The sequence below is a fragment of the Triplophysa rosa genome, linkage group LG5, assembly GCF_024868665.1.
Source record: "Triplophysa rosa linkage group LG5, Trosa_1v2, whole genome shotgun sequence".
Taxonomy (NCBI): Eukaryota; Metazoa; Chordata; class Actinopteri; order Cypriniformes; family Nemacheilidae; genus Triplophysa; species Triplophysa rosa.
In genome coordinates, this window is record NC_079894.1 from 16,555,962 (window position 1) to 16,575,829 (window position 19,868).

The 19,868-nt window shown below is 39.2% G+C and overlaps 2 protein-coding genes across 3 annotated transcripts; one reads left to right on the top strand and one right to left on the bottom strand.

Annotated features, from left to right (window-relative positions):
* Positions 1-1,143: 1,143 nt before the first annotated feature.
* Positions 1,144-8,367, bottom strand: zbtb41 (zinc finger and BTB domain containing 41). The gene is made up of 11 exons (XM_057335190.1): positions 8,254-8,367; positions 6,338-7,522; positions 6,046-6,253; positions 5,342-5,411; positions 5,098-5,245; positions 4,463-4,592; positions 4,261-4,356; positions 3,702-3,808; positions 3,047-3,152; positions 2,827-2,915; positions 1,144-2,701 (listed from the first exon to the last, which is right to left on the bottom strand). The coding sequence occupies exons 2-11, from the start codon at positions 7,503-7,505 to the stop codon at positions 2,091-2,093; spliced, it is 2,733 nt and encodes a 910-aa protein (XP_057191173.1). The 5' UTR covers positions 7,506-7,522; positions 8,254-8,367; the 3' UTR covers positions 1,144-2,090.
* A 1,021-nt stretch (positions 8,368-9,388) lies between these two features.
* LOC130554628 (protein crumbs homolog 1-like) lies at positions 9,389-19,714 on the top strand. Of its 2 annotated transcripts, XR_008963002.1 has the most exons (9): positions 9,389-9,453; positions 9,610-10,557; positions 11,643-12,193; positions 13,575-13,740; positions 14,931-15,825; positions 15,947-15,985; positions 16,261-16,383; positions 18,260-18,405; positions 19,181-19,290. XR_008963002.1 is itself a non-coding variant. In XM_057334403.1 (8 exons), exons 1-8 carry the CDS (start codon positions 9,405-9,407, stop codon positions 19,431-19,433), a joined length of 3,024 nt encoding a protein of 1,007 aa, XP_057190386.1. In that variant the 5' UTR covers positions 9,389-9,404; the 3' UTR covers positions 19,434-19,714. The 2 variants fall into 2 exon arrangements, 1 of the variants encoding a protein (XP_057190386.1); XM_057334403.1 differs by lacking the exon at positions 18,260-18,405 and having other exon boundaries at positions 19,181-19,714.
* The last annotated feature ends 154 nt before the right edge of the window (positions 19,715-19,868 follow it).

Genomic DNA, 19,868 nt, shown 5'->3' on the forward strand with positions numbered 1-19,868 from the left:
AAACAAGAGGTAAAAGTTGACTAGTTTCAAGTATCAAAACAAAACACTAGGCCAGGGGTCTTCATCGTTTTTCGGGGCAAGGACCCCTTAGATGAGAGATGCATGGAGCAGGGACCCCCTTATACTAAATGTGTAAACGGAGCTATTTAAATAGAAACAACCCTATTGTCACAGCAATATTATGTTAAGACATTACATTAGCACTTATGTTGTTGTTGCACATAGGCTAAATACTTTTCTGTGTATTATTTGTGTTTTTAATATAGATTGCTTGATTATTTTAAGGGATTTGCAGCATCAAACATTTTCATTTGACTGTGAGATGGACAATTAAACGTTTATTTGAACATTAGTTTTTTATTAAGGCTTCAATGAGATGACTGACCCTGGTTAATGGCACAAAGACTATTCTAGTGGAGGTAGAGGTTGTCTCTGGATGCGAAAGAAAGCAGTGCAGATTTTATGCATTCTGTTGTAAAATCATTAAGTGTCATTCTTTTTTTCGCTATTGTTCCGTTGTCTTTCTCGTGGATCAGCATTGTCGCGGCTGTTACGCGAAAGTTAACACGAGTTTTTTTTTTCCTGCAGAGCATCATAGACTCGAAGGCGAGCAACAACATGATGCAACGAGTCCGTTGTTTGACGTGCACCATCAGTACAACACGGGGCGCGTTTCATTAGTTCTGTCAGAGTTTACAATGCAGAAGCTGTGTGGTGCCATTTGGCTGTCAAATTAGTGCTTTACAGCTTTAACAAATTTGAACAGAAGTTCAGAAACATATGAGAATGCACTTTATTTGCACCCAACTCCTTTCTTGCTCCCGCTGCCTGAATGGATGTTTTTTTCTGCACGCACGCAGGTTAAAATTGCAATGCGCGGGAGCTTCAATGAGGCCGCGCACGTGCGCAGCTTAAAGAGAACTTTGGTTGTAATATTGTACCCATGCTTTACATAACAAGAAGTTGCCTGTGAGTAAACGGTCATTAGCGGACCCCCGGTTGAAGACCCCTGCACTAGACTATGTTAATGTAAGAATAAGTCTCAAAAACAAATACAAGACTGAGCCACAAAAGCTTTTCAGTACAACATCTGAATAAAGTACTTCACGACTGAGACGAAAAAGAAATTGCTGCAGCCAAGGGTTAGCCTACTCTCACTGTTTATTATAAACTATGAATCAGGACGAAATGCACAACCCAAAATATAGTTTTATAGTTCTTTAGTAGAAAAAAATGAGCTGGTTTTTCTCCCTACCGAATAGTCCATAACAATACAGAGTTCTCGAAAATTAACTGTTACCTTCATTTCAACCGATCATTTCGCCTTGATAACCCCTGCGCGAGTTAAAGCAGGTCCTTTTCTTTGGTGTATTTACAAATAAACCTAAATCATTTCATTGATAGGTAATGCTCATAACAAATAAGCACTACTGTAAATTCGAATTGAACGATCCCGATCTGACTTTTGTATTTCACATTTATGCCAAATGCGTAACTGTGTTTCACCACCTGGGGGCAGCATTAATCCACTCAACGGTTTTGCTCATTTATCCAGTCGAACAACAAAACTAAGGTAACGTTAACATGGTGTTTCTAAACTGTCTCAGTGCCATTGATGTTTAATAAAACGTGTATAGAGTCAAATGCGGATCAATAACATTTAAAAAATGTAGTCTTGTTGTTAATGACACCCTTTTATTAATAAAGAAGCTTTTACCTCTGATACTAAAACGCATTTTTTCATCATTTTAACCCAATATTGTGAATCTGAAGGCAAATGAGAGATCTTTTTTATTCTAATTAAACACAGTATATGGCATAGCTCTTGGCATACAGCGCACAGTTCATAAGATAGTGCTTTTGTTTTTTCCGCCTTGGAGCTTTACAGATGTGCTATCATTATACTATTATTATATGAAAGATAAATGTATAAAGATTGTAAAAACACACCTTAGAGGTTATAAACAACATGTTTAGTAAACTGAACTTTTAAATGCAGCACAAACACTGAAGAGATGTATTGAAAATATCCAGAACAGACACTAATAAAAAAAAATGCAACCAGAGGCTGTGCAAATCAACAAAACACATCAATGGGTGTGTGCAGCACTAGTCATGTTTTGCACAGATGTAGACGAGTCTAGTCCCAGTAGGGTGCCCAAGTACGACTGCTCTCGTGGGTCCAGCATCTGGTCCGGCCGTACGGGGTGCACTAAATTAGTCGGCTGAGGTGTCAGCGTGTACTTTTCTAAGAAAACCAAATCGGTGGTTGATTGGTATCCAGTCTGCTGTTGTTGGCTCACAGCTGGAAGGACCCCATGTGGTACCCCGTGTACTGCAAGATCAGCCTCATCAGTCATCTGGACAGGAACCAGCGTTACAGGAACACATACATCAGCCGAGACACTCTGCAGCACGGTCTTAGGTGTGTTGTGGTATGCTTTGGGTGTTTCGTTTGGCGGCAGGGGCTCGGCCTGCTTGCTTGGAGGGGCTGTAGGCAGATTCGGCTGCTGCTGGTCTAGTAACCGGGTGCTGTGAACATGGTCTACGTGGTACTTGAGCTTGTCCTTGCGCTTGAAGGTGGCACTGCAGTGTGGGCAGCTGAACGGACGCACGTCTGAGTGGATGACCATGTGTTTGGTCAAAGTCTTCTTGATGCGGAAGGTCTGGTTACAGATCACACAGCGATGGGGTTTCTCACCTGAAGAAACCAAAATATTAATGGACCAATACGTGTGTGATTAGGTGTTAGATGATGATTATTGTTGTGTGTTAAAAGTTAAAAGGTTTGTTATTGAACATTTCAAAAGATGTGATGTCCATTACCTGAATGCGTTCTAAAATGTGACTTGAGGTTGGTCTTGCCCCTGAACTCCTTCTTGCACACATGACACTGATGCACTACTGCTTTGTACCTATTTATAAAAAAATGATCATGAATCACATTGTGCATGTTACATTAAAAATGCATTTACAGAGACTACGTCACAAAAAACAAATGTCCTTTTCTCACAGTTTGATTGTAAAATTGTGAATGTTTACATGCCTTCTCCAGATCTTTTCTCCCAGGTGAATACTTTTATAATGGACCGTCAGGTGGTCAGCACGCCGGAAGCATTTTCCACATTCCTCACATTGATGGGCTCTCTCCCCTACACAAAACATGTCGTACAAGCACTCTTGGATCATTCAAAAGAAGCCACTCAGTAACATTAAATCTGACAGTGGACTAGGGTGGGTTTTATTAGCCTTTTTATGCTCGGTTTTAAAGCATAGCTAGTTAGGGAAATCCCAGAATTCAATATCACATGTCTTGGTCCGGGTCTTAGAACATCTCAGACATTCTAGTTTTGACAAAGTCTGCTTATACATTTTTATTTGAGTTAAGATACTGCCTTATAAAGTAGCTCCCTATGTAGTCATCAAAACCCTCACTAGGACTTAAAAGGATAGTTCACAAAAAAATAATTTACTCAACGTCAACATTTCTTTGTTCTGCTAAACACAAAGGAAGATATTTGGAAGAATGTCAGTACTGACATATTTGCAAATAACTTTCTTTATGTTCAACAGAACAAAGAAATTCATACAGGGTTGGTACAACTTGAGGGTGATGACAGAAATTTAATTTTTGGCCGAACTGTCCCTTAGCTTAGCAAAGGCTGCAGTCCACTTTAAATAATAAAAAAGTAAAGAAGTACCTGTGTGAATTTTTTTATGTTTCTTTAGATGATCATGTCGAATGAAAGTTTTGCCACATTCATCACATTCATAGCGCTTGTCGTCATGGTGAACTCGAAGATGTAACCTTAAAGTAACACAACTTAAATAAATGATAATAAATGACTTAAGTCACAAATTGTACACATTTTTTGTTAAATGTTCTGTGTGCCCACATGTTTTGTTACATATTTTTATTTAAATTTAGTCAACATGAGAGCGCATGTTCCTTGTCTTAAATGTGAATAATTTGTGATAATCTATCAGCATGTAAAACCTTAATATGCCTCTGAAACAACTTTCCATATAAGAACCACTATTCAAAATCCAATAAAGCGCCAGTGGAGAAAACTTTTACACAGTGGAGCAAATTTGATATAATCTTTATAATTTGTACACAAAAATAAATGGGTTAACTCTGGCTGAGTATGAGAATCTGAGTTTTGCAGGGATTTGCGGAAAGTCATTTCTTTCGAAACTTGCTTTGCAGATAGTAACATTGTTTCTACAATTGAACAGCAGTTCAAAAGCATCACAGACCTGTAGGAGCTCCCATGACGAAAGCTTTGTCCACAGATGCTGCACAGGTGAGGTTTCTCTCCATTGTGGATCCTTAGATGCTCCCTAAGTGTTGTCCTAAAATGAACAGCCTGTATTTGAATACATGCAGTTGGCCAGCCCTTTTGCATCCATCCGATTTGCAAATAGCAAGATCAGAATTTGAAGCATAAGTTCATCTTACCTCTCTCGAACTGATTTGCCACATAGATAACAGGTCCACTTCCTCTTCCCCCCATGAGTACACTCAATGTGGCGTTTACGGTTGCCCCTGTCATTAAACTGTCGACCACAGATGTCACAAGGGAAGGGGCCTGGAATCACATTTACATTCATTTTCCGGGTTTGAAAAAAAGTTGGTGCTCCGTGAACAGCAATAGAAACAGCTTGTGTTTTTGTCAAGGTACTATAACTTTGTGTTCCCTGAACTATAAAGTTGCACAAACTGCACATCAGTAGACAAGATTTCTATAAGATTTTTATCTTTATGTAAACAGTCCGGGAATCTGGGTTTACCAGTTTTACACGGTCAAAACAGGAATTGAAGATATGACATTGCAATAGATACTGATCAAGTAAGAGCATTTCTTTAAACAGTTAAAAATGCTGAATGGTAAATGCAAATAACCCCAATAGAACAGATTTTATTATAAAGCAATAATTCTAAAACTCACTTCTTGGTTTACTCTTAACAAAAAGCTTGTCAGGGTTTAAACCGCAAAGCAAATTCCTGACACAACAATCAGGCCCTACTTTTTGTTCCAGTAATTGCCAAATCTTTTGCATTACATCACAAATACAGTAGTAAATCAAATTTACCCAAATGAATCTTTTCTTGATGTTTCAGGCGTGCAAACCGTGATTTGAAGTATTCGTCACAATAGGCGCATTTGAAAGGCTTGTCCTGTGAATGTAAGATCATGTGCTCCTCCAGATGGGGGCGACGAGTGAAGGACTTGTGGCAGATCTACAAAACAAAGATACCGTCAGTCCAACACAAACAAGCCAGAATATACTTTGGATGAAACTTTTTGTTCTGTAAAAAACAAGGTAAATAACTCACATCACATTTCCAGCCTTCACTTTTCTTCTTCTTTTGAGTGAGAAACTCTTGAAGATGGTCAGGATGAAATCTATTAGCAGAAACATGTCTTACTTTTACCGAATACCCAAAAACTTTATAATAATGGTCTGTGTATCTTTTGGTCATTTTCAGTTTGAAATTGAACAAACATGAGTGAGAAAACGGCGCCATCTCCGTTTTTCGTTTATCCAAAAAAACGGAAAAACGAGAATTCGGCTTGATTTTTCGTTTTTAACTTCAGAGTTGTCCCTCGGTTCCGTGAATGAACAGAATAAATAGTCCTCCGCTGCTGTACAGTGGGGATTCTTAAAGCATGTTTCATTTCTCTCATTAAACAACCGTACACAAACCGTACAGGGCAGGTCCTAGACTGGACTTTCCTCGACTTTCCTTTTCGTTCATCCAAAAAAACGGAGATGGCGCCATTCCTGTTTGTTCAAGTTCAAACTGAAAAACAAATGACCAAAAGATACACGGACCACGGTCCCACCCCCGTCCCCCAATTTTTTTTTATTCTGCTCAACAATAATGAAATGAGTGTGTTTTTTTGTGGTAATGAGAATTGGTTAGCAGGCACTTTATAAATATGCATGATGACGCACTGCAAAAATGTTTTACTTTCTTCTTTTTTGTGACTGAAAATAACCTGTTTTCCTTGACAGGTTTTCACGAGATGCTCTCACCTCTTTACATGTCTGCCGAGAGTCTTCCTGCTGGCGTGAAGCTTGTTGCAGAAGGGACATTTGTGGTCTTTTTTCTGGATGGGCACGTCACTCTCGTGTTTCTTCTTGTGCACAGTGAGGTTTGATTTGGTGGAGTAGCACTGAAGACAGATGTTACACTGGAAAGGTTTTTCTCCAGTGTGTACTCTGGTGTGACTCTCATATTTACCTACAAAATGAGAGAAAAGCAAATAAATGAGTCATACAAAGATAGCAGTGATTATTCTGTGAGCCTTTTCATTACAATTCTCACCTATGCGATCGAAGGTCTTGTCACATTTAGGGCACTTTAGAGTCTTTTTATTAGTGCTCTGGATCATGATGGGAGCCAGTCCGTCTGGAAAGACGTGACTGGAGGTTTCTGTCACTTGCCTGGGTTTTGCAACAGGATGGTTGGTTTCTGGTTCGGTCTCCTTCTGGGCCTCAACTTGGTTTACAGCTGTACAACGTTCAGTCACATCCTCCTGTTGCTTTTCAGTTGCATCTTCACATTCCGCCTCCTCAACATCCAACGCTTCTCTTCCTTCCTTACCATTTTGTTCGCCTTGCTCATTTTGTTGCTCTTCTTCACTTTCATCATCATCATCATCTTCCTCCTCCTCAAAACTGGCTGCATCATCCTTCTGTGTTTTCGCTTTCCTGGTTTCGTTGCAATTTTCATTCTCCTGGTTCTCAAATTTAGCTGGTGTCCTCCTCTGACGGGCCGATCTTCGGGTGGTGACCACCGATATGTCCACCGTAGTTTGTTCTTCCTCACCGTGGCAGCCAGCACTATGTCTCTTGGCCAGGTGATTCTCTAGAGACTTTCTGTAGCAGAAAGAGCGACTGCAAAAGGAGCACTGCGCACCAGCTGAACTCTGAACATCCTGAACATCTGTGGTCTTCTGTGGAACCTGCTGAGCATCGCTTTCTTCACGAGCATGAGCTGGTGCCGCCCACTTTGCTAAAAGATTTACGGCTTCCATCATATCCAGAAAGCAGGCAGCATCAGCCAAAGCAGGAATCTGGTTTTGCAAAACCTTAAATTCAGAAGTGTATAGGAAGTTAAGCAAGTGTCTAAAGGTCGAGCCATCCATGTTATCAATGGTAACATGGTGTATGTCAGGATTTTCTGTAAATCTGGCATGGAAATAGTTACTGCCAAATGCCAAAACCACCTTGTGGGCATGATACATTTTTCCACAGACCGTGATGGTTATGTCACAGAAGGATGGCAGCTTCTGACGGTCTTCATTTAGGAACCTAAAGAAGCAGTTATCACTTTGTGATATTTTCAGGTGTCTTATCTCTTGTGAAGAGTCTTTTATGGTCTGGTCAGCATCACACTCCACCAGTCCTGCAGATGTCGTAGTCTCCTGCGTTTTTGTGCTACTGACATCCTTCACTTTCGACAGCTGGGGTGCATTTAGTTTCCTCTTCATGTTTACAGCTTTCAGAGCTGAAAAGCAGTTAATGATGGGTGTTATTATTGAATACTGTTACAATGAAATACAGTGGGGTCAACACTGTAAATCTTTTAAGACCATTTAAGATCTTTTTAGAAAATTCAAGGTGGAATAAATAAAGGGATTGGAAATATTTTGCAATATCCTCTCTGATGGATGCTCTCTGGAATATTCTCAAATCATGATGGTACAACAAAGGTCAGGCTTTGCAACTTGTAGAAAAAAACAGAATTTTGTATTAAAGACATTATGTATTAATACAGCATTTTCAATAGTGGTCTTAGACTTATGTGCACTACTTTAGGTTCTTCTAATGTTAAAACACACTAGGCTTTATAAAAACACTATAATATATTTGTACATTTTGGAATAAAACAAACAGTGGGCAGGCATAAACTTATATGTGCAGTTAGTGACATGCACTCTACCTTATAATAATACTGTAACTATATTAACTTATAAGAATTTTGACGTCTGTTTGCAATCTACTACGCGGAAGCGAACTGAACAAAATGACAAATGCATTCTCGAATGAGATTTCTCATACCAGTGCGCTGCAGATGAGGACAATGCACATCTGAATGTACTACTACTACCCCTTGTGGCCCCCCATCATGTCAAGCGCCCACAGGCCCCCTCCAGAACAGGAGTGCGTTGACAAACGACCCTAAAATGCCCCTTGGAAAGCTGCAAACATCCCATTGTTTCTCGTTTCCGGTCTTACCTTCACAGCGATTAAACGTCCTGGGATGGTTGGACGGGTATGACTATTTTGCCATCGTATACAGACAACACAACACAACGTATGCTTTTCCGATTATAAGAGGCATTTTGCCCGTTTCACCGATGCGTGAAGCCTCTCAATAAGCTGTTTCGTCATTGGCTAAAGGCGAAGGTTCTTTCATTTCTATTGGTTGAAATAGGGATCCATTTGTCCTTCGAAAATAACCTTTGTCTACAACCTGTATTTTATTTAATGCTTATTTAATTGTATAGATTGTGACTTGTTGGCGAAGTGAATTAGAATAATAATCGTGTTGGGGAAAATAGCAGTGGAATGAGTGTCGTCGCCAGTGGTCGGCGCTGGAAGAAATGGTGCATTATGGGTAATGTAGTTGCCTGTGTGGCATTGTTAAAAGAAACAGTGAATAAATTTAATAAAATGCTGGTTCAACAGCACACAAGTTCAAAATGTGACTCTGAATTATTAACGCTAATTTGTTATACAATAGTAGTTTAAAGCTGTTATTTATCATGATGATTTCTACATAGGCCTAATAAATTTATCAAAACGTGAAGAAAAAAAAACATAAAAAAATCTACACATCTGACTTCATGTTACAAATGTTTTAAAAGTAGTTTCAGTTTTCCCATTATGGAAATATTGCTAATATCTTTTAAGGAATAGTGCTTTTCTTTTACTATTTGGTCTGACTCGTCTATTTTAAAATTAAACATTTATATTACAAGTCATATATGTCCAGTTACACTCAAAAAATATAAAGTACATAAAAGTATTTATAATAACTAAGTTTTACTATCTAAAATTTTTTCTTCAGTCTAATCTTTGTTCAGTTTCATTGGGCATTCTGTCTGTATAATATAATATCAGAGCTGTGAGGTCCATAAGGTGAGGATGCATGAGCTCTCTCAGATTAGCTGTTAGGGCTGTCCCTGGCCTAGCGCCAGTTCATTACACGTGTAAGTGCATTACTATAATCCCAAATCTTGCGCTTGAACCCACTGTGAATCTAGTCAGTCCTAAACACAGATGAATGAAGAACCAAGGAAGTGGTTATGGTGTTTTACAAAGCTGACCTGTCTACTGCAGAGTCAGATACAGACCTCCTGTGTGTTCGCCTCATATGACTAATCATGTCTAGAGCCAGCACATCTCTATGGATATTACTGTTGCTATTCGCAGGTAATATTGTTTTTATTAATATCTTGTGGGATACTATGTTAGACATCTGATTGTGGGATTTACTTAAACAAGATGAAAACCGCTAATGTGATTAGAAAACTATTGGTTTATTTTGTTTAATAGTATTTAGCAAAACATGTTTCTTTTCTGCTTCAGGGGCTAACAGCGAAGACAACAATAATGGCTGTGACAAAAACCCATGTATGAACAATGGAGTGTGCGAGAACCAGGAGGGAAATTACAAATGCCATTGTTCCCAAGAAAGACAAAATGATCATCTCTATGGTGGTCCAAACTGTACCGTACTGCTGTTGGGTTGTGAACGTCACTGGTGCCAGAACGGTGCCACATGCTCTCCATACTTGGATAAAGGACGACATAGATACAGCTGCATCTGCCCTGAAGGTTTCATTGGAACAAAGTGCCAGACCTCCACCACCTTCTCTTTTGAGCAAAATGGGTTCATGCAGGTCCGGACCTTCCTCACGAATGTCTTTGAACCACTGAATGTCACTCTGAGTTTTCGTACATTGCAAGCAAAGGCCACGCTGCTGCAATGTCGCGTCGACGATCAGCTTCTCGTGCTGGAGTTGGTGGATGGAAGGTTGCGGCATACGTTTCAGAGAGGTCAGGAAATGGAAATGATTCTTTTAGAGCTCCCATTCATGGTCTCTGATGGCCAGTGGCACACAGTGAAGGCTGCGCTGCACGACAGCACGCTGGGGTTAAGTCTTAAAGACCTGTCTTGCACTGGAGGGACCTGTAACATGGAACTACAAATAGACCGAGCAGAGTCGGAACTGGGTTCAGGTGTATCTGGGTTGACTGTGATCCCAAACATATACATAGGCGGAACAGCAGAGCAACAGACTGCTTCAAACTTTCTGGGGTGCTTGCGAGACGTCTGGCTGAATTCACATGTGGTGCTGCCAGGATCAGGCCCGCGGGCTCCTATTAAGCAGTTTAATGTTGTGCAGGACTGCACTGATGGGGACCAGTGCAGGCAAAACCCGTGCCATAACAGAGGCAGATGTGTCAGGACTGGATGGAGGAGCTTTAGCTGCGAATGCCATCGGCCATATGAGGGAGAGCACTGTTTAGATGGTATGAGTATTTGGACAAGGATTGCATGTTGAATAAACAGATATGCAGTGGTACCAGAAAGAATTTGGCCACACTTGAAAAGATGAATGTTGTTGAGTTAGATGTCAAAATTTCAAACCAAGTGGCATCTGCAAAATGTGGATAAAGTCAGTTCGCAAGTTTCTTTTAAGGGAAGTTCACCCAAAAGTGAAAATTCTGTCATCATTTACTCAAGTTTTTAAAAGAAGACTTTATCCACATTTTGCAGTCCAAATGCTTTTTACATGAATAATAGCTTTGAAAAATTCTAATTAATACAAAATAATAAAATGATAAATATTTTTTTTATTATTTACAGGTTAAAAAATAAGCATGCATTCAACACTCATAGTCCATTCATATAGTAAGTGTCTATTTTTGGGAAGCCAGATTGTGCTGTGAATTTATTATATTAAACAAGAATAAATCCTGAAGTCATTAAGAATGAATGTTCGAATGAATGCCCCTGGTCACCATTTATCTCTAAAACGTCATTGATATGGCTGTGTAAGGGTGAGCATCTATATTTAGTGCCCATGAGAGAGACGAATTTAGCACCAAGACATAAAATGGGATTACAGGGATGAACAAACACAGCCAGACATGCAAACGGAAGAGAGCAGAAAGGATAAACACAACCACACCTGAATTGTAGATTAAAGAAACGTGATGTAACCCTTACAAAACAAAAATATAGGGGAATATACTGGAAAATACAATGCAATATATTCAATTATAGTTCTAATTATAATAATTATACTTATTACCGTATGTGCTTATGTTTTTCAATATACAGTATGAACACAGGCATTCCATGTATTATTCAAAATACTGAATCAGCGTAATTATATTTATTATTATAAACATATTTTTTATGAAAAGTACATGTTTATTAAGTCTAATGATAAATTAGTTTGTGTTATCAAACACTTTACATAACATTAAAATAAAACATTAAAATAATCACTACTGTATCAGTATTTAGAAGCAATTCTGTTGATTTCTATATGCTTTTATATGTTGTTTGTATGTTTTGTAACACTGCTGTTTATTTCCACATATCCTAGAATACGTCACTGCAAGGTTTGGCAATGAAGATTTGGAGAGCTACGCTACGTTCACAGTGGAAGACAACCCGGGCGTCAGTTTTACATTATCCATGTTTGTGCGCACACGCCGTCCCCAGGGTCTGCTCCTGGGCCTCTCCAACAGCACCAGTCAGTATCTTCGTGTCTGGCTGGAAGCTGGAAAAGTCAAAGTTCAAATCAACAACTTTGAAAGCCTCGTTGGATGGGAAACGGTTAATGATGGTCATTTTCATCTCATAACCGTGATTGTTGAACCAGAATTCCTAACTCTGGTCCTGTCTGCCAAAAGCCAAGGTCGCGTTCCCATCCGCAGCGTGCTGATTCAGGCTGGAGATGCGGTGCATGTGGGGGGCTTGCCTGGCCGGAGTGCATCCCTGACTTTCGGGGGCTATTTCAAGGGCTGTGTCCAAGATCTGCGATTAAATACCAGACGCTTGCAGTTCTACCCTATCAGCGTTCCAGTGAGCTCATACAGGCTTGAGAACTTGGTGAAGGTCAAACGCAGCTGTACTGGAGATGACTCCTGCAGTGTAAGCACCTGATACCCTAGATTCCAAATAATTTTGTTTAGTATAAATATACTGTGTATATACACTCACCTAAAGGATTATTAGGAACACCTGTTCAATTTCTCATTAATGCAATTATCTAATCAACCAATCACATGGCAGTTGCTTCAATGCATTTAGGGGTGTGGTCCTGGTCAAGACAATCTCCTGAACTCCAAACTGAATGTCAGAATGGGAAAGAAAGGTGATTTAAGCAATTTTGAGCGTGGCATGGTTGTTGGTGCCAGACGGGCCGGTCTGAGTATTTCACAATCTGCTCAGTTACTGGGATTTTCACGCACAACCATTTCTAGGGTTTACAAAGAATGGTGTGAAAAGGGAAAAACATCCAGTATGCGGCAGTCCTGTGGGCGAAAATGCCTTGTTGATGCTAGAGGTCAGAGGAGAATGGGCCGACTGATTCAAGCTGATAGAAGAGCAACTTTGACTGAAATAACCACTCGTTACAACCGAGGTATGCAGCAAAGCATTTGTGAAGCCACAACACGCACAACCTTGAGGCAGATGGGCTACAACAGCAGAAGACCCCACCGGGTACCACTCATCTCCACTACAAATAGGAAAAAGAGGCTACAATTTGCACGAGCTCACCAAAATTGGACAGTTGAAGACTGGAAAAATGTTGCCTGGTCTGATGAGTCTCGATTTCTGTTGAGACATTCAAATGGTAGAGTCAGAATTTGGCGTAAACAGAATGAGAACATGGATCCATCATGCCTTGTTACCACTGTGCAGGCTGGTGGTGGTGGTGTAATGGTGTGGGGGATGTTTTCTTGGCACACTTTAGATTTTTTTTTTTTTTTAGATTTTTTTAGGCCCCTTAGTGCCAATTGGGCATCGTTTAAATGCCACGGCCTACCTGAGCATTGTTTCTGACCATGTCCATCCCTTTATGACCACCATGTACCCATCCTCTAATGGCTACTTCCAGCAGGATAATGCACCATGTCACAAAGCTCGAATCATTTCAAATTGGTTTCTTGAACATGACAATGAGTTCACTGTACTAGAATGGCCCCCACAGTCACCAGATCTCAACCCGATAGAACATCTTTGGGATGTGGTGGAACGGGAGCTTCGTGCCCTGGATGTGCATCCCACAAATCTCCATCAACTGCAAGATGCTATCCTATCAATATGGGCCAACATTTCTAAAGAATGCTTTCAGCACCTTGTTGAATCAATGCCACGTAGAATTAAGGCAGTTCTGAAGGCGAAAGGGGGTCAAACACCGTATTAGTATGGTGTTCCTAATAATCCTTTAGGTGAGTGTATATATATACAGATATATATACTGTATATATTTATTTATGTGTGTGTGTATATACTGTATCTTTTCTAGAACAATCCGTGTTTGAATGGCGGTGTGTGTTACTCCATGTGGGATGATTTCACCTGCAGCTGTCCACCCAACACAGCAGGGCAGCGCTGTGAGGTAGTCAGATGGTGTGAGCTGTCTCCATGTCCATCCACTACCATATGTCAAGCACACAGTCAGGGCTTTGACTGTAAGTGTGTGTGTCTGTGTGTGCTTTTGTGTCTACACAACAATGCATCTGTGGCACATCTATCTAGCTTCGGTTCTGTTATATAATTGAAAATTGTCATGTGTAGCTATTCAACTACTAGGGATTTATGAAAGCCTTGAAAGATTAGTCTTTGTTGGGTTTACTGCACCACATGCGTGATTGCCCTGCAGACAGTGCAGTGTGGCTGGTTAATGACATAAACACATGTTAGAAAGAAGTTAGAGATAGTTAAGAGTATAAGTTACACTCACAAATGCAAAAAAAGCATTAGGTGCTCCAAATGTGAGATCAAATAATAATAATTAGGCCATCTAAAATGAAAGGTCCAGTGTGTAATATTTTGTAGGATCTAATGTAGTATAATATACATAACAGGACTGAAGAAAATTTGTTGTCATTGTAATAATAATGCCAAATAATAAAATGCTCAAATATGAAAGCTGTCAACCAGATTATAGGTGTGACACAATGTAGCATGATAAATACACCAATGTTCAATATATTGTGACATTTATTAATAATTCTTAAACCAAATAATATAACTTCTTAAGTCATTGTAGGTTGTTTATGGTTGCCAAGCAACATGGCACATTAATATAGAATGCTCCTGTCCTTTTGAAACCTTGTATCTCCATATTTCATGATTTTTTTTGCCAAAGATCATTATTATAAGTCACTCTTTATGTTTGTCACTAGGTTTTGCAAATATGTAACCAATAATCAGTATTTAAAAGTGCTTGTCAACGTTGTCAACACAGCATTCATTTAAAAAGTTTAAGCCCGGTTTCATAGACAAGGCTTAGCCTAAACCAGGATTATGCCTTAGTTAATTTAGGCTATTTAAGTTGTTTTTATTGAAATGCCTTAGAAAAAAACATTACCGATGTGCATTTTAAGACAAAACAATGGTTCTGACATATTTTAAGATATGTCCCGGCAAGTTTTTTTTCAGTTAAGACAGCTCAAAATTATTTTTAGTCTTAAGCCTTGTCTGTGAAACCAGGGCATAGAATTTTTTTGGACATCTGAGGTTTCAGAAAGACAGCAATGATATGTTATCCAGGCTTTATTTAATCTAATATGCCTGGCTACATCAAATATTGCATCAAGGCAAAGTATAAAGTAACACTAATAGAGTGCTGATGTTTCTTTTTTGTCTGTTTCTGCAGGTATGGCCAATGTGAGCCTGCACGGCAACAGCCCCATAATCACACATCGTGGCAATGGAAAAATACGGCGATACCTCAATAACATTTCAATACACTTCAGAACCAGGCAGCAGAATACTACCTTACTGCATGCTGAGCAGGACTCTCAGTTCATCACAATTTCGATCCAGGATGGACGACTAGTTTTCGAGCTGCAGGGAGGAAAAGGAGCCTCTTACGTACATGTGCAAAGTTTGGCCCTGGTTAATGATGGCCGGTGGCACCGAGGAGATTTTAGCATGGACAACCCAACCCTGCAGACATCCAGATGGAGAATGCTTGTGGATGAGCACTGGGAGACGCCTTCCATCTCATTTACAACCTCGGGAGATCTGGGTTTCCTGAGAGAAGGTGTAGACATCTTCTTGGGGGGGTTGGGACCGGATTCTGGGGGTAACTTAGTTGGCTGTCTTGGATTGGTGGAAATTGGAGGCCTTGTGTTACCCTATTATAGTGATTCAGAGATGAACCTGCCCCGACCCCAGATAGAGCACTTTTTGAAAACTTCAGGGTCTCCCTATTTGGGTTGCCGGGGCTTCAATGTCTGTGATCCAGACACGTGCCATAATGGTGGAGTTTGTGAGGATCTCTTCAATCTTTTTAAGTGCCACTGCCCAGCTGATTGGGAAGGCACAAAATGTAGTGTGAACAGTTGCACCTCAAACCCGTGTGTTCATGGAACCTGTAGGGTAGTCACGGGAGCATATGAATGCTCGTGTGATGTCGGCTACACTGGCAAACGCTGTGAAGTGGATGTGTGCGCACATCACAAGTGCAGTAACGGTGGAACATGCCTCAGAGGTCTAAAACGATACGCATGCCTCTGCCCCAGGAACACAACAGGACCCTTCTGCAGGTGAATTAATTAAATAACTCAAATGGCAAACAAATTTTGCACATTTGTTAAAAACATTATTTACCAGTATACATGAAAGGTATTTTTTTTGTGTTTATAATATTGCACTTTTGTTTTTCAGAGAACGAGTGCCTGACCTATGGTATATCAACAGGTTTCTGTGAGTTTAACTTATTGCAAAGTTGTAAATCTGTTTAACCACAGAAATGGTTTAAAATCCGGCCCTCAAATTACCTAATGCCAATAAACACAAACAGTGATTGACAGGCAGATGTTGTCACAGATTGAATCCATGTTCTGACTAGCTTAAAAAAGGGCGGGCCACTTCCCTGACTCTTTCTGAGGCATATCTGTCAGGTTCATGCATCTGTTGTGGTGCATATAGCCTGTTTCTTTCTTAATGTGCTTTTTCCTTTCATCATGTTTTTTGTCCAGATACCCTAAACTTCCCGTGTCTGTGTGTGGGAATGAGAAATGGAACTATAGCTGTTTTAATGGTGGCAATTGCTCTTCTGTGGAGGATACATGTGACTGTCTACCTGGATTCGCTGGACAATGGTAAGATTATTAAACCACAGAAGATCAAACATGCCTTTTTAATGTCGTTTTGTTCCTTCGTCGTTGTCTACATAGGCAACTACCATCTAAGACGTGTCCTAATTGAAATGGAGCCTTACATTCCTAAAAATAAAAGTGCTTCAAGATGCAATAGAAGAACCTTTTTTTGTCTAAATGGTTCCATAAAGAACCTTTAACATCCGAAGAGCCTGTTTCCCAGCGAAAAAAGGTTCTTCAGATTATAAAAAGGTAAGAAAGAAATGGTTCTTTAAAGAACCTTTGGCTGAATAGCATCGTTGTGAAGAACCTTTAAAAGCTCCTTTATTGTGTATAAGTGATTGCTTTAAAATGCTGTAAATATGAAAAGCAATCCACACAAATAGTGCTCCTCACGTGATACATGCAGGAGTCACGGCCAACGTTTACAGTTTATTCTAAAAATGTCTGGCCAAAGTCCTTTAAAGCCAAGTCAGTTCATTTAGCAACCGATTGGCTATTTTAACAGTACACAGAACATGTATTCCTATAATTGCCATACTGAACATTATGATTTCTCCCATTTGTTTTTCTGTGAGAGTCACCTCCCCCTTATTCTGCTTTAAATTACCACATGTAAATAAAATAATCTTATTATTTAATCTAATTGAACGAGAAAAACACACATCTGATATTTCTCAAAATAAACGTATTTTATAAGAAACCATCAATACATACTTAAAGGATGCTGTCTAACCAGGCCAGTTTTGTATAACAAACACAGAATCAAGAATTGATCATTGGCATTATAGACGGTTTCAAAGCAACAACGTAAACAAACGTCACCGCTCATGCATGCTTTTGCAGCCCGAACTTAACTTTCGGTACACACCCACAAAGAATAGAGTCCCTGTAGATTATTTTTGATAAAAATAAAGTAAATGACATTAGCTAGCAAGTTAAAAGTATGTCTAGCCAGTGTTATTTTGGGTTACCAGCAGAAGAACCGTTACTTGGCTAAACTTAAATGCGACAAAGTTACACGACCCATTGAACAAATTTTTTATTTAATAAAATGAATATACAATAAAATTCAACACTTATTTATACAATTATTATACAATGAAATATTGATATAAATTAATATTCATATAAATCGTTTAAAATATAGTTATATTATTAGCCACTACACAGTTTAAAGAGATTAAAGTAGTGTTATTTTCACAAAAATGTTTCATTTTTGAATCAGTTAGACATGAAGAATCGGTGTATGAATCTCAACAATGGTGACAATCATCAAACTAATTCAGCTAAACAGATCAACTGCAATGCATGCTGGGAGTCATGAATGAGTTTTGTACTATGATGTTACCCATGCATTGCATTGCTTTTTTCCCTTCATGCTGAAGCTTTCTTTTGTTGATTGTCACCACTGGCTGTGTCTCGTTTCGGAAGGCTGCGTCCTCCGGAGGTCTCATTTGAAGCCTGTTACGTCATCGAGGCTGTCTCGTTTCGTAAAAGCAGGTAGGACACTCTGTAGGCACCCTTCTAATGCGACCTACTTTCACGAGAATTCGGAGGACACATGAGGTGTATCCTTAGTTGCTAGAGATAACCCACAATTCTTTGCGTCGGCCAACGTCTGATAAATAAACGTGTGTTGAATAAACGGCAGCAGCTGCTCATTCAATCAAATATGTGGTGTTTAAATGTGAACAGTTTACAATTTGTGTCACGTTTTTTGAATCTTAGCAGGCATGTGTAGTAAATAGGTTTAAAAGTGTTTAGTGATTTTTAAACGTTTTTAGCATTTTAGCACTTTTGGCATTGTTTAGGGTAGAAAGTAACAAACGTTTTACCTCTTAAAATCATGTAGAAATCCTTTTAATTAATTTGACAGGTGTTCGAGTGCAAAGTGCTGTCATAGCAACGTGGTACTTCCGGTTTCCTTTTCAAGTTGAGAATTCTCCGTATACCGCATTCTTTAGAAGATGATACCTCTGGAGGACACAAGGATGCAGCCTTACGAAACGAGACACAGCTATTGTTGAGTTTCATACACTGATTCTTCATGTCTAATTTATTCTGTTAGTTGTCCATAACACTGCTTTAATCTCTTTAAAGTGTGAACTCCACATTCACATATTAATAACATATCACATTCGAAAGTAATTTACAGAACTTCATTGTGAAGAATATAACTATCATTTTCTGATCCCACTGGATCTTAGTTTTCTTTGCCACAACATATGTGTTGGACAGGTAAAGATAACTTAACATTAAAACTCAAGAGTCAAGAGCCCAACTAAAGCAAACACTGATCACAACAATGGTGATTTGTTGAAATTTCAACATTTTTTCAACATTAATTGCGGTGCAAAAGTGATATTGATTCAATGCAATTAACATTGACAAATCAACAAATTTTTAACATTGATTCAATGGTTGCTTGCTGTCTGGGTACCCATGCGAAAGGGTACAATATTTGTACCTTTTGGTACAAATTTTGCACATTTTTTCTGACAGTGTAGCCAGACCGATTAACAAACATAAAACATTACATAAACTGCTTAGACTAGTCTTAAAAGTTAGTCATCTTATTTTTCTCTTCAAGACTGGTCATAACTTCTTTAAATCAGTTAAATAAAAAGGTAGATTGGGCTAATTGAAATATGAAAAGTAAGACTGATTAGTCCAAACTAATTGCTAGTCAGTGAGACTAGTAGTTAAGACACAGTCTTAACCTAGAGGCTAAGTTTATGCGACTGGGCCCAGAAGTTAATTATGGGCCAGGCATCTGTAATGCTGATTGTTTTGACAGGTGTGAGCTGGAGCTGGACGAATGTGCGTCTGACCCCTGCCTCAATGGAGGCTTCTGCCGTAACCTGATCAACAGGTTCCAGTGCGTGTGTGAGATGAGCTTCGCCGGTGACCACTGTCAGATTGATGTCAGCGACTTCTACATCTATGTGTTCCTGTTGCTGTGGCAGAACATCTTCCAGCTGTTGTCATACCTCATTCTGCGTTTAGATGATGATCCCGAGATCGAATGGAATATGGCCAATGATGACTAGTAAAACTGAATTTCTTCTCAGACAAATATCATGATGTATGCTGAATGGACACATTACACAAAGACCTTTGAATATTATTTAAGAACATTTTAGATGGTCTTTATCGCATAGTCAAGACTGGGCGGGAGCAATAGTTTAAGTTATAGTTTTGGAATTGTACATTGAAAACCCATTGTATGGTGGTTACAGCCACCTGATTGGTCATGTGCTAATGAAGAATTATGATCTGCATCTGCATATATCTCTATATAGATTTCAGTTAAATAAAAAAGTAATATTTTTGTACCTTTGATTAATAAATTATTACAATCTCTCTAATTGTACTGTATCTTTAAGAATCGCAACTCCATGTATATAGTATTTATTTTTTCGAATTAATGTTGATCGTGAAATAACATAAATAGTAATTACACACCAAATGTGCAGAAACTGTGT